Source organism: Acartia tonsa, chromosome 5, assembly GCF_053477335.1.
Source record: "Acartia tonsa isolate MP-2025a chromosome 5, ASM5347733v1, whole genome shotgun sequence".
In the NCBI taxonomy this organism is placed as follows: domain Eukaryota; kingdom Metazoa; phylum Arthropoda; class Copepoda; order Calanoida; family Acartiidae; genus Acartia; species Acartia tonsa.
In genome coordinates this window covers 34,706,654-34,722,942 of record NC_137264.1, presented here as the reverse complement: position 1 = coordinate 34,722,942, position 16,289 = coordinate 34,706,654, and the positions used below count along the sequence as shown (strand labels likewise).

The window sequence follows — 16,289 nt, the reverse complement described above, 5'->3', positions numbered from 1 at the left end:
TCAATTAATTGCAGATTTGTAAAATTTCTAATTTGCCACTAAAAAAAACTATCACATGCATCCTCGTAAAATACTAGCATATTATTGGATGTCTTCTGACAAGGAGACATGTGATTGGTTCAATTTATCAGCAAATTCAGAAAAACGAGACTCTAACCTGAAAGTAGTCTACAGTGTTTTACTCTAACATACAAGGGAACATAGCATCTCGCCAAAAAAGTTTTATAGATAAACCTAGGATGACAGCTTCTATATAAAAGTAAATTCTTCCTAATATTTACCATTAAAATATCTAAGCCGAAGCTGGACTGATTTAGCTTTGGTTTTCATGAAACTTTTACTTATCCCAGTAAGATACCCGCGATCATAGCGCACCCGCTTGTCGCCGGGGAGGTTATAGGTTCAAATCTTGGGCCAGCACCACGTCTTAACTCATGACTTTAAAAATAGTTCCTACTGCTGCTATGTCAGGTGCGCGACATAAATAGTAAGAGTAGGGAGAATGCTTTGGCCCATAAATAGGCTCAACTCACTACCATGCACAGTTAGGACTTCTCAGACAAAGGTCGTGCAATCAATGGGTTGGTTGTCTGATGGATGTTACTTAACCTAATATCCTTGGGTGTTAGAGAATCGCATCCCATTACACGTGGATGATGCTTTGGATTTTCTATAGATGATCATGCACTTAAATCGAAGGAGAATCCCGCCCTTACGAGGTAATGGTATAATGTCCCAATAAGATTTGTATTAAAGTAAGTGAAACGGCAAGTGAGAACTAATTTATTAGAAAAGCTTTGTATAAGTCATACGAATGCACTGAAATTAAATATAAGCACTTAACATAAAATTTGTATAATTTCATTTCTTTTGGCAAACAAATTTATGCACAGCAACGTTGTTATAAGGAAAATAATTTTTTGAATATTTCTAAAGAAATACCTTAATATTTAATCCTATCTCATAAAGTAAGCTAAAGATCTCAGATAATTCTGGTCCGAATCGGTTGTTTTATACAGGAAAGCTTTATAGATGTCTTGGGGTGGTTTTAGGCTGTATTTCTCATAATTTTAAGATATATATAATATATACGGAATATTCGTTCAGACTGCTTAATACTTTTGGATATTAACTAAATTGTTATTTTACATTTGTTAATGCGCTTTTGTATGACAGAATGATTTGATAAGCTTCTTTTTTTAGTGAAAATATCGCCCTTGTTAAAAGAAAAAATGAGGCCTTAAATAGAAAGTTATAGTAACATTATCAACAATCTCTTATAATAATAATTAAAAGCGAAGCTTTTCTATAATTAGGGTCGGTCCGTCCGTCCGTCCGAGATAGATAGCTTTTATTTGTTAATTTAGGCATGTTAGAATTGTCCTATCGATTTCAAACTTTGCATGATTATTCTTGTAGTAGTAAGGTACGATTTAGAAAGCGTAGCAACTCTATAATCATTACCAGAATGTCCGTATGTCCATTTTAAACATGTTGATTTTTCTACTTTTTTAACAACTAATTTTTATGTAATCTAATTATCCATTTGATCTGATTTTTGGTATATTGATTCCTGGGACAACTAAAAACAATATCATAAGCGAAGGAACTCTATAATCAAGTCCTAAAAATGTAAGTATGTCCATAAAAATTATCCTGTATCAAGCAGTTTTTCAACAAATTTACTTATTATTTTGCTTCGACTTATACTTTTATATTCTGATTATTCAGTTTAGACACTATACAAGTATTAATGTCCGTTTGTCCTACCGTTCTAGTGCTTCGCTTTTATGGATGTTGTCATCCTTGTTTAATCTATTAATATTGGGTTATTGCTGAAACATTCATTATAGTTTTTCAATTATATCTAGAAGGTTATCCAAAGTCCTCAGGGTTGTATCAAAATTTTTGGACTGCTTCACGCATCTCCTAGCACTTCCCTAAGTCCCTTGCATCCTGATGAAATGTAATGACATGGAAATTTATGAAAGTGAAGTTTGTGAATATTCAGGGATTAGGGACATATTATCCAGTCATTTTAATCATGCAATATTTGTTTGTATTTCTAGTTGTTAAACCAATAACATTAAACACCACTTCTTATTATCTGGTGCTTTTACTTAAAGTGTCTGTTAAGCACTGATAATCCCTCGCTTTATTTAAAATAAAAAATTAAATTTTTCCTCCTATTTTTAACCACTGGGGAGCCTAAAACTAAGAAGCCCTAGCTACTAAGTACACGATATAACCTAACCTAATCTGAACTATAGTCATAAACAAACCCCATTAAAGCGCCCATTTTAAAAACCTATCCAAGGGAACAATATTCAAAGCCAATAATTTAAAAGTAAATTTTACAGTAAAAAAAGTTGTTTTATTTCAATTGATTAAAATCGTTGAGAAAATTTATAATATATTGGTATGGTTCTGTACATAGAGTGATCAAAACATATTTTATTGTAAATACCACTTAATTAAATAGTAACAGCTTAAAAGATGTTTAAATATAAAAGGTAGCAAAATATGATCGAAATTTAAATACACAAGAGTGTACAATAAAGCTTCTCATTTTATATGTGGATGTTTAAATTATGTTTTTTTAAAATCCTATTTGATTATTCTATAACCCACGTGTCAATTGTCGATGTTTCCAAGTTTGTTTTTCTCTGTTTACGGCAGGTGCCCTTATTTATACCCCCCCCCCTTCCCTCATTTTCATTTCTTTCTGTGTAATGTAATCATTGATGGGGAGAGGGATGGGATGTATTCCCCCCGCCCACCAAATTCCAAGCCCTTATATCTTATAATGGTTGACGGATTATGTTTGTGCGTATTGATTTTGATACAGTTTTAACCGATATTTTTTTTGCAATTTTCCCCCACCATCAAAAAGTTGGCTTTTATGAGAAAAAAAACCTTATTTTTTTAATAAGTAAAACATACAGGCAATGTTCCTATATAATACTACGTTTTTCACAATTGAAAATCCATTAAATGTTAAATGAAAAAATCCGGCTAAAACCATAAATTATAATCAAATTGAAAAATCATTTTATTGGCGGAATATATAGTTGTTATTTTCAAATTACTATTAACCGTAACATTATTAATTATAAGTTTATTATTAAATTGATTTTTATAAATTTGGAGCATAAAACATTAAGTTAGAAAGGATAAACATGTCCAAAAGTAGAATAGCAATTTTAAACATAATAATTCTTCGAAATTATATATAGAATTTAAAAAATCTACCTTTTAATGACGAAATTAAAAACCTTAGGGTGTAGCTTGGCTAAAATATTTCGGTGTTTTTCGTGCATCCGCCCATTTTTACCCTACCCACCAAAATAAAGCTTGAACGTCCTTGTTTTTTTGCAATCAAATCACTCGGTAGGTGTTTAGATGGCAAAAATATGTTATTCTTGTAAATGTATTTGAATTGTAGTAAATTGTGATTAGTAGCAAAGCTATTATAAACTTACTTTTTATTTTCGTAACGCTAACGGTGAATTATGAATTACTAGGCTGCTATTAAGATACACGACTAAATATCTGAATATATTAAAAATCTATTGTATAACCCACTTGATCTGTCGAGTCAGCCATGCTCTGAAAGGCAATTAAATTCTATGTGGGGGATGTGATCCTAAGGTAGCTAATCTTTTAAAGCAAATTTTTTTCTATATATTTAACTTTCCAATGTGCATCTACTAAGTAGATTCTATGGTCCATCGGTCTTTCTTTAAAGTTCTAAATAATATTTTTGAGAGATAGCTGGCTGAATTTTTTATAGTATTTTTTCTGACCAGAAGTTATCTACTCAATAATTCACTTTCTCCTTTTACCTGAAATTGCCTTGTTTTATTAGAAAATTGCTTCGCTACTTCTGATTGTTAACATCTTTGTTATAAGGACTATTAAATGTTTTATACAACGTCGACGGAGATATTAGGAAAATAAAAAAAAATAGAATAAACTACGTCATCAGTTATAAAGAAGGATAACAACATCCAAATTGGCGCAGCACCAAAACATCGTAAAATCTTTAAAAATAAAGTTTACGTCTTTTGATGCATGACCGACAGGAAAAAACACATTGCCCCCATAATGTTAGTAACTGACTGACTGACTGACAAATAAAGTAAATTAAAAAGTGTAAATCATATAGTAGCTTCGCTATTGAAAAAAAACAAATAGTTAATATAAAAAGTGTTATGTCAACAAAATGTTTTCATATCCTACAGGGTTAGAATTAGCTGCTTGTCCATTCACCCGTAGTTATTTTATATTAAGCATATAATGACAGCTCCCTAAATCCTACATAAACCTTCAAAAGACTGATGGTTGTTTTTAAAGAAAAAAAGGAGAAATAAATTGATTATAAATTCTAAATCACCTACTTTACAATAAGATCATGCTCGTTCGTCACCCCAAACCTTTGAAACCCCCTAATTTTCGAAGCTTCGCGCCTGTCCTTAGCTTTGACAATTAATAGTTATTTCTTTCATCGTATTATAAACCGCTTTCCGCGGATATAGAGTGAAATTCATGTGTAAATGGTTTTAATCTTATGATTGTACATTTCTATATTCGTAGAAAGCGGTTTATAATACGATGCTAGACATAGTTTTTTTCATATTGATGAGAACCGGTTCCTGTCCACCGGATTCGAATGAATATGAGAAAATAATTTTTTGTCATTTTCACATAAAAATGTTCGTTTATACCACCCAACTCTCAATTTAAATTTTACCCCCAGGATAAAACAATATGTGAGGGGAAACAAATTTTTTGGGACGCATACTAGAATTACCTCCCCTTACATTGGCCTCTAAAATAAAAAGCTTGGACATCCTTACCCAAGTCTAATCTACATATTATTTACTTACCCCCCAAGTCCTGAGATGGTTAGCATATGCAAAAATAAATGCCCCCATACTAATCCATACATAATTTACTAAAGGTTAAAAGATAAACAGGTTTAACCAACATTAGATTTCGTTACTATGAAAGTTTTGAAATCACTATAAACCGGAACCCCCCCCCCCGCCCCCTCCCTCCTTATAAAAAGAAAAAAAAAATAATTTTTATTTTGCTATAACTGACCTTACTCGATTTTAACAAAACAAAATAAAACCACGTGCCAGTTTAATCCCCCAGCTTTTAAAATTATTAAAAGCGAAGCTTTTCTATAATTAGGGTCGGTCCGTCCGTCCGTACGTCTGGAACGGATAGCTTTTTCGTTTATTTAGGCATTATAGAATTGCCCTATAGATATTAAACTTTGCATGGCGATTCCTGTAGAAGTTGGGTACGATTTAGAAAGCGTATTGATTGACTCTATAATCGTTACCAGAATGTTCGTCCATGTTAAACACGTTGATTTTAAACTTTTTTAACAACAAATTTGTAAGTGATAATATTATCCGATTGATTTGATTTTTAGAATACTGATTACTAGGAAAACAAAGTACACTGTTATAAGCGAAGCATATCTATAACCAAGTCCTAAAACGTAAGTATGTAATTAAACATTATCCTGTATTTAAGCAGTTTTTCAAAAATTGAATTAAAATTTTGATTCCACATTTATACATTTATTTTTTGATTTTTCAGTTCAGTTCACACTACAAGTATTAATGTTCGCTTGTCCTACTGTTTCAGAGCTTCGCTTTTATGGATGCTGTCATCCTTGTTAATTACTAAATCAGGGATGACCACATTCGTAAGCAGTAACGAACAGGAACTAAGGAATGGGATTCAGACAAACAAATATAAGTGAAAATTTCCCCACAACCCTCTTCCTTTATTTCACCCCCCCCCCTTCCTACCCACTTACCTTCAGCTACATAAAATATTTTACGCCAAAATATATCTAATTTTCAGCAATTTCAAATGGAATTAATTAGTTGAATAGCAGCCCCTGAGTAACGACATTAAGAATAAAATTGGTATACATCCCCATTTACAATTAAATAACCCCTTTGTATATTAGAATTATAGTTAAAAAGATTTTGGGCAAAATATTTTTTACTTTAATAAAGCATTTAATTGATAACATCTGATAGTTAGACAAACGAAAATACTTAATTAAAGATTGTGTTTCAACTACACCAAAGCATGATCACTTCTTTCGCTCGAGAGAATTTTAACTTCTTCAGACGACACCGATATTTTAAAACTGTACGCATCATAATTTAGAGATTTCTAAACATTTTTGGTGTTCTGAAAATACAAGAATACAAAATACAAGATCACAATGCTGAGTTTTTAGAGCGCAGTGATATGTTAGACATCAAACTGACAATAAAACAGAGAAAATGGAGATGGTTGGGGCACACTCTAAGGAAAGGGAATGATGATTTAACCAATCAAGCCTTGACTTGGGACCCCTTCACAGGAAAAAGGAAACCAGGTAGACCAAAAACAACCTGGAGGAGGGAATTCCTTGAGGAACTGAGAGAAGAGAATTTTTCATCTTTCAGTGGAGCCTCTACTGAGGCCCAATTCAAAGATAAATAGAGAACCATTGTGCGTGGCCTACGCTCTGGAAAGAAGAGATAAATGGCGATGATGATGATGATGAAAATACAAGAATTTGGCAAAATAATAATGCATGTTGTTGTTGTTTTTTTAACTAACGTCTAAGCCTGTAGCATCTAAGGGCTTTGTATTCAAAGTAATAGGGAAAGGCAGAAAAAAACCTAAAACCATCCAAAAGACTCATATTTGAAAATAAAACAGCCTAAACCATTTTCAATAACTAATATATCTTATAATTATTTGAGGCATGTTAGAATTGTCTTATCAATTTTAAACTGGTGATACTGATTCCTGTTACAGTTAGGTACGATTAATAAAGCACAGCAACTCCATAATAAAATTGCAACCAGAAAATCTGTAGATCAATTCAAAACATGTTGATTTTGATTAATATATTTATATTCTGCTTATTAAGTTTTGGCGCTCTATAGGTGTTAATGTTTGTTTGTCCTACTATACGATTTTAGAGCTGCACTTTTGTAGATGTTGTCATCATTTTTACAAGTGCTCCACATCCTAATATTAAATAGATATTTCAACATGAGACCCAAATTCCTAGCATGGGCTGACTTAGTATTTCTTAACCTTGATCTTATGGCAAGTGTCCTACATTATAATATAAATGAAATCTTTGAGTTAATTTGGCGATTCGGTGAAAAAAAATAACTTTACTAAACAGAAACAGGCTTAATTAAAATTAAATACAATATAAAATTCCTATTTGTTAAACTAAAAATAAAATATTATACATACAATTACAAAATTTCAAATTATAGCATCGGAAATATAATCTTATATGCTTTATTTATAGGCTACAGGTGTAACTTGTACATTAAATAAGTTTTTCAGTTATAAAAACAAGAGTTTGTAAGTGCAAGTATGATAGTATGAACTATTTGGCATATAATTTTTTTTTTTCAACTAAGTTAGTTATAAAACAAATTCTATACATCATGTATTAATTAAACTTTAATTGTACGATTGTAATTAATGTACTTTTGAATGAAACAAAACATTTGACTGTGATTTTTTTATTAGATAACACACAAATATATCAAAATTCTAACTTAATTTCTAAAAGTTAAAGTTACATTAAAGTTCAATTTAGAAGTCATTGTTTATTTTAACTTTAATGGTTTTGATAAAAAGTTTCTTTACTCTTACAACCATATGTGTGTTAACATGATTAAGAACATGATTTTTGCTCCACAATCAAGAAATATTTTGTCCACATTGGTTGGATGAAATCTTCTTACATGCCTAGTCAAATTTGAGGGATAAGCAAAATTTGTGCCGCATGCTGTACAGGAGAAAGGTTTCTTCCTTGAGTGTCATCTTTTGTGGGATTTTAAATCAAATGGCAGTGCAAATGATCTTTTATATTTTTCACAAGAATACGGCTTTTCTATATAGCATGCTGTCTTTGTGCGTGTTTAGATTTCATTTGTCATTAAAAGAATTTCCACAGTTATAACAATAATATGGCTTTTCATTGGTATGCGTAATTTTATGGTCCTTTAATATATCATTGCGTGAAAACCTTTTATTACATATATCACACGAGAATTTTCTTTCCATTTTGTGTGCTTTTTCTCTGAAAATATTGAATCAGTTGTTTTAAATTTTCATGATGTTAATATCCTATAATATAGTAAGGTTTAATTGTCTGAAGCTAGATATCTCGAAAAATGCTGATCTGAGTCGGTTGTACTTTGCAAGTAAGCTTGGTAACTATCTTGGGATGGATTTAAGCTATTTTCCTGAACTCCCTACCCTTCCTTATATGCTATGGGCAAATCAACTATTAGAAGTCAATGTAAACTTCAATTCCTTTTATTTTTCGTGTATTAATTTGAAGTAAGTAGGTACTTTACATTTAAATGTTTTTTTTTGAAGAATCAGATTAGAATATAATAAAGACTGGACCATTTATAACATTTTTTGACTAACAAAAATTAACAATATATTTAAATATACAAAAATCAATAAATAGATTGCAAAAAACCCATATTATTCATGTTTACGGCCCTGCAAATCATATTTAGAAAATTTATATTTCTGTATGCAAACATAAAAACGATGTAAAAAATGAGTTATTTGTATTTATACATTAAAAAATCAATATTGAGTAAATTTTGTTTCTTGTGGAGTTTCGTGATTTTAAAAAGAAAAATGTTTTTGATTTAGTTCAATATTTCTGATCAGAAAAAAGGCAGTGATCGTTAGGGCAAATAATTTGTAGAAGCTGTAATATACCAGTGGTGTGCACAGCGATTCACCAGGGGGGTGTTAAACCATTAGGGATTGAAAATAGGGGAAGGAAGGCCTTCCCCTGTGTCACCCCTGCCTCACGCCACTGCATAAGATATTTCCTTTCATGGAACTTTTTATTGATTAGTTTTATGAATTTTAAAAATCCTCGCATTTTTACCATTTAATATTTCTATTTTACTATAATTTAACTTTTTATTTCTGAATATAATTCCTGAGAGAGAGAGAGAGAGGGGGGGGGGGGACAATGGGTATTAAACTAGCCCCCAGAGTTTTATAACAAAGTTTTCTTATTCGTTGATTTAACAACTTTAGGGAATTTAGTGAATATTGATTGGTAGATCATGAAGTTGAGGTTTTAAAAGTCTCAGCCAATAATTTTAATCCACTGAAGGGGTAATTTTATATATCCTCATACTTTTTTCGGCAATTGTCTTATCCCTTAAATCCCTAATATAATCCTATATTAAGCTAAATATGTCCATTTGTTCAACTGTTAGGGATTAATAAATGAACACACACATAGAATAAGTCCTATGGACAACTTAAAAACTATATCACACACCAATAAGTACCCATTTCTTACTAATATTAAATTTTAATAGTATGATAAACAGAAGTCTTTTAAACTAACGAGAATTGAATTACTAATACATATGGTTTTAAGTTATATAATACTAGCGGCTTCGCCCCTAACCTCTAGGGCTTTGCCCCAAGAGGTGAAGAGGTGACAAAAAAAAAATTTGGGCGAAATACGTAAAAAATGGGGGGAGGGGGGATTTTTTGTTTTTTGGGGGGTTGGGGGTGTCCCACCCCCCAAGAAAATAGCCTAAAACCACCACAGGACCAGTAGGTATATTCCCTGAAGAGAAGAATCCGATCAGATCAGTTGTTACCGAGATCTTAAGGGACGGACGGACAGACAGACAGACATCGTTCTACTTTGTATTATAGATAGTAAACTATTACTTATACTAGAACAGTTATTTATCGCATCGGAAAAAAACAGGTTTCCACAGATATTAAAATTCCAAGATTAAAACCAGTTTTAATAGCCCCGAAATGCCTGGGCTAACTTATTGGTATTAATTTTATGATTAGTATTTTTATATTCGTGGAAAACTGTTTGTAATACGAAGCTGTACATGATTTTCAATATGGTTTCCTTATTGCCGTACCTTCTTTTTATAAGAATCATCATGCAAAGTTTAAAATTGATAGGCCAATTCTAACTTGTCTAAATTAACAAAAAGAGCTAACCAATCCGGACCGACAGTAATCATAGACAAGCTTTGCTTTAAATAAAAAAAATTAATTGTCATAAAAATCAGCGACCATTCTTAAACAACCAAGAAAATCATCATATATTCTTTATAGAAATCAAATGTCCTCCTATACAGCATTACTAATAGTAAAACATAAAAATAAATGGATTTCATAAAAAAGAAGCTATACTACAAAATTTCAGTCGTCTTTTTAATATATATCACGTAAAAGTCTGTCATAGAGAGTTGCTTCGCTTTTAGAATACGCAAATGAAATTAGGACAGTAATTACTATCATGATTTACAAAGTCAATCCAAGACAAACGATAAATAACAATTGTGTTGCATAACACAACTAAGTGTGCTTAACCCTAAAAATATTGGTTCTTTATCCGAGGGAGGGGGGGCAAAACACCCACCCTTACCAACTTTTCACAGTTATGGAATCTCGACGACAAAGATTTTTTTATCCAATCTTGACAAGTGAGGTATTTTTGGAAAGAGGAATATATATAGAAAACGCCTATGAAAATTAGAAAATCCGCAGAAATCATATTTGCAAGTTATTTTCAAAAATCTGCAATGCTAATTTGCAAAATTAATTTCATGCCTTAAATGACTTATTTAGAAAAAATCTTTTTATGAAATGTGTTTATTTATAAGTTTAGAACATACTTAGGGCAAAAAAATTTCTTTAGTGTTACTTTTTTCACCTTATATATGAAAAAAGCAGTTTCTCACATTTTATGATAAAAAAAGGTATAGGAACAAAAAATATGATTTTTCTTGATGTAAACACAATAATTGGCATAAAATCTATCATCCTAGATGTAAAAATCAGATATAGAATCCTTTTTAGAGCTAATATAGTGCAAAAAGTAACCAAGACATTTTTGCAAAGTATGAAAATCTGAAGAAAATAGTTCTTTTTGCTTTTGATATACATATCAGATAAATGTATATAAAAATAGTGATTAAAAACTATAAAACATGTTAAAAGTTTTTTCAACATTGTCATTGATTAAATTGCACTTTTAGGTTTAAGAATTACCGAAGTAGTGCATAAAAACTCTTTTTATGATGTAATTAAACAAAATAAATGCCAAAAAACAACTACAAAATGGTCTACTGCATTATAAAAAACGCCTAATTGTTGATTTGAATTTATTTTGTTTCATAACTTAATAAAAAGAGTTTTTATGTGCTACTTTGGTAATAAGTAAACCTAAAAGTGCATTTTAATCAATGATAGGGTTGAAAAAGTTATAACTTGTTTTATAGTTTTTGATCACTAATTTTATATACATTTATCTGATATGTATATCAAAATCAAAAAGAACTATTTTCTTCAGATTTTCATACTTTGCAAAAATGTCTTGGTTACTTTTTGCACTATTTTTGCTCTAAAAAGGATTCTATATCTGATTTTTACATTTAGGATGATAGATTTTATGCCAATCATTGTGTTTACATCAAGAAAAAACATATTTTTTGTTCCTAAGCCTTTTTTATCATAAAATGTGAGAAACTGCTTTTTTCATATATAAGGTGGAAAAAGTAACACTAAAGAATTTTTTTTGCCATAAGTATGTTCTAAACTTATAGATAAACACATTTCATAAAAAGATTTCTTTTTAAATAAGTCATTTAAGGCATGAAATTAATTTTGCAACTTAACATTGCAGATTTTTGCAAATAACTTGCAAATATGATTTCTGCGGATTTTCTAATTTTTATAGGCGTTTTCTATATATATTCCTCTTTCCAAAAATACCTCACTTGTCAAGATTGGATAAAAAAATCTTTGTCGTCGAGATTCCATAACTGTGTTTTCTTATAGAAAGTTTTGGGAACGTTTTTATTATTCATAATAATAAAATGTCTTCATTGTAAAAGTAATATTTTAGAATTGATGAAATGTCATAAAATGAAAATAGATAATCTTAAAGAAATGTTCGTCTAAAAACTAAAATTTCTTTTTTCAAGAAAGACGACATTCGTTTTAAAAAATTCAGTGCGGCATTCGCGAAAAATAAATAAACAACCTTGAAATTTATAGATTTAACAAAAAGAGAAGATATAACTATTTTTCATATAATTTAGATACAATTACAACATAAACTCTCTGGATTTATAATATCTAAAAAAAAACTTCCTCTTAGAACTTTTAAAAGTTACAGTTTATAACATGGAAACATAATATCTTAAGTTTAAAATTTTCAAAAATATATACTATGTAAAACCTAATTTTTGTAAATATTCTAGATGCTTTTTTAGAATCTCCTGGATTTAGTTATTATACAAAATATCTTAAATTTTTCGGTGCTTTTATTAATACTATGAGAACCCATGACCTATGTGAGAATCTACCGAAAAGGAGAACTAAACGTCGAGGATCCTTGTCTAATTACAGACAGACAAACATTCAGATTCTTATTAATGTATCTGTAATGCAATGGTTTCTTTGCATATTAAGATTATCTACAAAAATATTTTATCGTGAATAATAACTGTTGATTTTGATTTATATTTTAGATTTGTCCTGTCATATAGGTAATACATAAATCATATTGATATAAATTGTGAAATTATGACCTACCTAATGAAATATTTTATTTCAGATGAATTGATGTAAATAAATGATATAAGTCAGTTTTGAAGAAAAAGAAACTATATATATAAGTAAATATTTGAAAATTTTTTGAGTGATTTATATTGATTAACTAAAAACCAGTGGCATAAATAGGGGGGTGCCAATGGATGTGTGCTTTACAGGAAAGTAGGGAAAGAGTTTAGTGATTAATTAAGACATGTACAGATGGACATACTAAAAAAATGTAAAACCTCTTTGAAATGGGCTAGGAAGATCCGTCGTTGTTTAGTACTTTGATTACAAAAGCCATTTAACGATATTTTCTATACTTAAATTGAAATCTATAATACAAAGTAAAACGATGTCTGTCTGTCTGTCTGTTTGTTTGTAGCAAAGGATCTTGCTAACCGCTGAACCGATCGGGTTCTCTTTTACAGGGTAGCTTCTCATAGGTCCCGGGAGGGTTTATAACTATTTTCTTGGGGGATGGGACACCCCTAACCCCACCCCCCCCCCCCAAAAAAAAATCTTTTTTAAATTTTCTTTAAAATTTAAAACACGAAATATTAGTTTGATCAAACCTCTTGGGGCAAAGCCCCTAGAGGCTAGGGGCGAAGCCGCTAGTAATAATACAAAGTAAGTATGTGTAAAACATTTTATATAGTGAAATAATGTTTTATGTTGCAGGTTTGATTAAAGAATAATCTACAATTCAGCCAACCAAAATGAATTCTTGTGACATTTGCCATAAAGTTTACTCTGATAAGTGGAAACTTAAAGAACACATGAAATTACATTCAGGTGAAAAATTCACTTGTGAAATTTGCTTTAAAGAGTTTTCCAACAAATATAATATGAAAGATCACATGATGCTTCATACAGGTGTGAAGCCATTTTCATGTGATCAGTGTGATAAAGTTTTTGCAACTAAAGGAAACCTTAAAATGCATCTGAGAACACACTCTGATGTCAAACAATTCTCCTGTAGTGAATGTGATAAAGCATTCTCGCAACTTAGTAGTCTGCAAGCACATGAAAGAATACATACTGGCGAGAGGCCATATACATGTGAATTATGTGAAAAGACATTTGCACAGCTTTCCAGTGTGACTTACCATATGAGATCTCATACAGGTGCGAAACCTTACTCTTGTGATTTATGTAATAAGACATTTACTAGAAGTAGTCATTTATCCTCGCATATGAAGATTCACAATAATGAAAAGCCCCACTCATGTGATCAATGTAATAAATCATTTATAACTTTAAGTAATTTGAATGTACACAAAAGGATCCATACAGGCGCCAAGCCATACACATGTGAAGTGTGTAAAAAGTCATTCACACAGTATGGTGGTTTGGCTTATCACAAACGGATTCATGATAATAATTTCTTTTGTCAGGTGTGCCAAAAGAAATATAAACAGAGGAAAAGTTGGATAGCACATATGAAGACACACAACATTGATCCTGAAAATATCATTAACTTAGTTCAAGTTCAGATGGGAGCTGAAAACGAAGATGATAAATCCAAAGTTCTGATTAAAACTGAATGTCCTAAAGAAAGCGAGCTAGAGGATGATAAAATGTTGATACAAGACCATCTTCATATTAAACAGGAAATAAAAGACGATAAAGATTATAAACCTTCTCCAAATAAACGCAATGCTAACGAGGCTGTAACAAATGAGCCTCTTTCATATCAACCAAATTCTGACGAAGAGGAGGGTAAAATGTTTGTCCAAGATTACCTTATTGTTGAACAGAAAATGGATGATGATGGAATAGATGAGGACAAAGAATCTTTTCATAATCATAATTCTAATGAGGTTATCAACAGTGTACATATTTCAAATGAACACAATTCAGATGTAGAGGCAAAAAATGAAGATTTGTAATTAAAGGAATAATAGGTATCATATCTTTACCCTCCAAAATAAATTTTTGTTTTGTTTAGCTAAGTAGATAAATGTTTGAACTAGGTACTTTTATTTTAATTCATTTATAAAATGAAAATATTAAAATCTTTGATACATATACAACCAGCGTTGCGGAGCTGTTAAAGTGAATTGAAGGCTCCGGATCCGGCTCCAGCTCCGGATCCGACCTAAAATCAAGAAAAACTCAACATATTTTTTGCCAGGTCTATTTTTAACTTTTGAAGGTTTTAAAAGTTTAATTTTTGATAAAAATTGACTTGAAAAACTTAAAAGGGGCGTTTGCACACGACACAACAGAGTATCCAAATTAAAATTAATAAAAAATCTCTGGTTTTAGCTAACCCGGAGCCGGAGCCGTTTAAAATTACGGCTCCAGCTTCAGCTCCGGCTGCAGCAAAATATGGCGGCTTCACGGCTCCCAGCTCCGGCTCCACAACGCTGTATCCAACTTTTTCTTTCTTTTCATTATGTTTAACCCCCGAGCTTTCATCTCAATCCCATTTTATCCTATTGATTGTTTATATAGAAATATTCCTGTGTGTGGGGGGGGGGGGGGTCGAGTGGTGGGGGGAGGATCTTAAGAATGAGGTAAAAATTATCTAGATCTTTTATATAAGGACTAGCTGGTAGGGGGGGGGGGGGGGTAGTCGACCCTCTTAACTTGTAAATTAAGTTTTAAAAAAGATCTATACCTACACATATCCATAAATTTAGGAGGTTATATTAACATTAAATAGGAGAAAATATTATACAAAATATTTAACTCTAGATATTATTCTATGCAATAATATTCTAACCTAAAAAACGTTTATTATTTGTTAGTTGAATTTTAGATTTTTTTGGTACCTAAATATTTTACTACAAAAAAAAGTGAAATATGACATGTCTAAAATTTACAAAATAAAATGTGTTTGTGAATCAAAAATATTTAGCCTGTAAAACAAAATAAAGAAAAATTTATACCTTTTACTTTTTCTTTGAATTTCTCTTTTTAAAATCGAAGCTTTTCTATAATTAAGGTATGTCCGTCTGTCCGTAATGGTTAACTCTTTTCGTTCATTTGAACAGGTTAGATTCAAATTCAATTTCAAACTTTGCATGATGATTCCTGTAACAGTTAGGTACGAATTATAAAGCGCAGCAACTTTATAATCGTTAGCAGAAAGTCCGTTTATTCATTTTAAACATGCTTTTTACTAGGTATTTTTACAACAAATTTTTGGAATACTGACTCCCATTACAACAAGGTACAATGTTATAACCGAAGCCTCTCTATAATCAAGTCCTAAAATTGTTAGAATGTCCTTAAACAGTATACCTAATTATTTAATTTAGTTACAATTTTGTTAAGACCTATTAATATTCTGCTTAATCAGTTCTGACACTAAAAGTGTTAATGTACGTTGTTCTTCCATTCCAGAGCTTCGTTTTTATGAATGTTGTCATCCTTTTTTGTTTTGTTTATGGGATATTTTCTAAATAAGGATGATAACATCAGGAAAAATAAAACTCAACAAACTTGATAGTTGGACAATTAGACATTAAAAATACCTAAACACGATTCTTGTTGTGGACGAACCTACACTTTATCACTTGAAGGAAGTTTTTTTTGGTTTATATTTTTTAATTTTCACACCTTTCAATGCTAGAGACGTCAAAAACAATACTAATGTTGCT

At 30.8% G+C, this 16,289-nt stretch overlaps 1 protein-coding gene across 1 annotated transcript; it reads left to right on the top strand.

Moving 5' to 3' along the window:
* The first annotated feature begins 12,697 nt into the window (after window positions 1-12,697).
* Window positions 12,698-15,143, top strand: LOC145320325 (uncharacterized). The gene is made up of 2 exons (XM_080162733.1): window positions 12,698-12,761; window positions 13,360-15,143. The coding sequence occupies exon 2, from the start codon at window positions 13,398-13,400 to the stop codon at window positions 14,568-14,570; it is 1,173 nt and encodes a 390-aa protein (XP_080018859.1). The 5' UTR covers window positions 12,698-12,761; window positions 13,360-13,397; the 3' UTR covers window positions 14,571-15,143.
* Window positions 15,144-16,289: the final 1,146 nt, after the last annotated feature.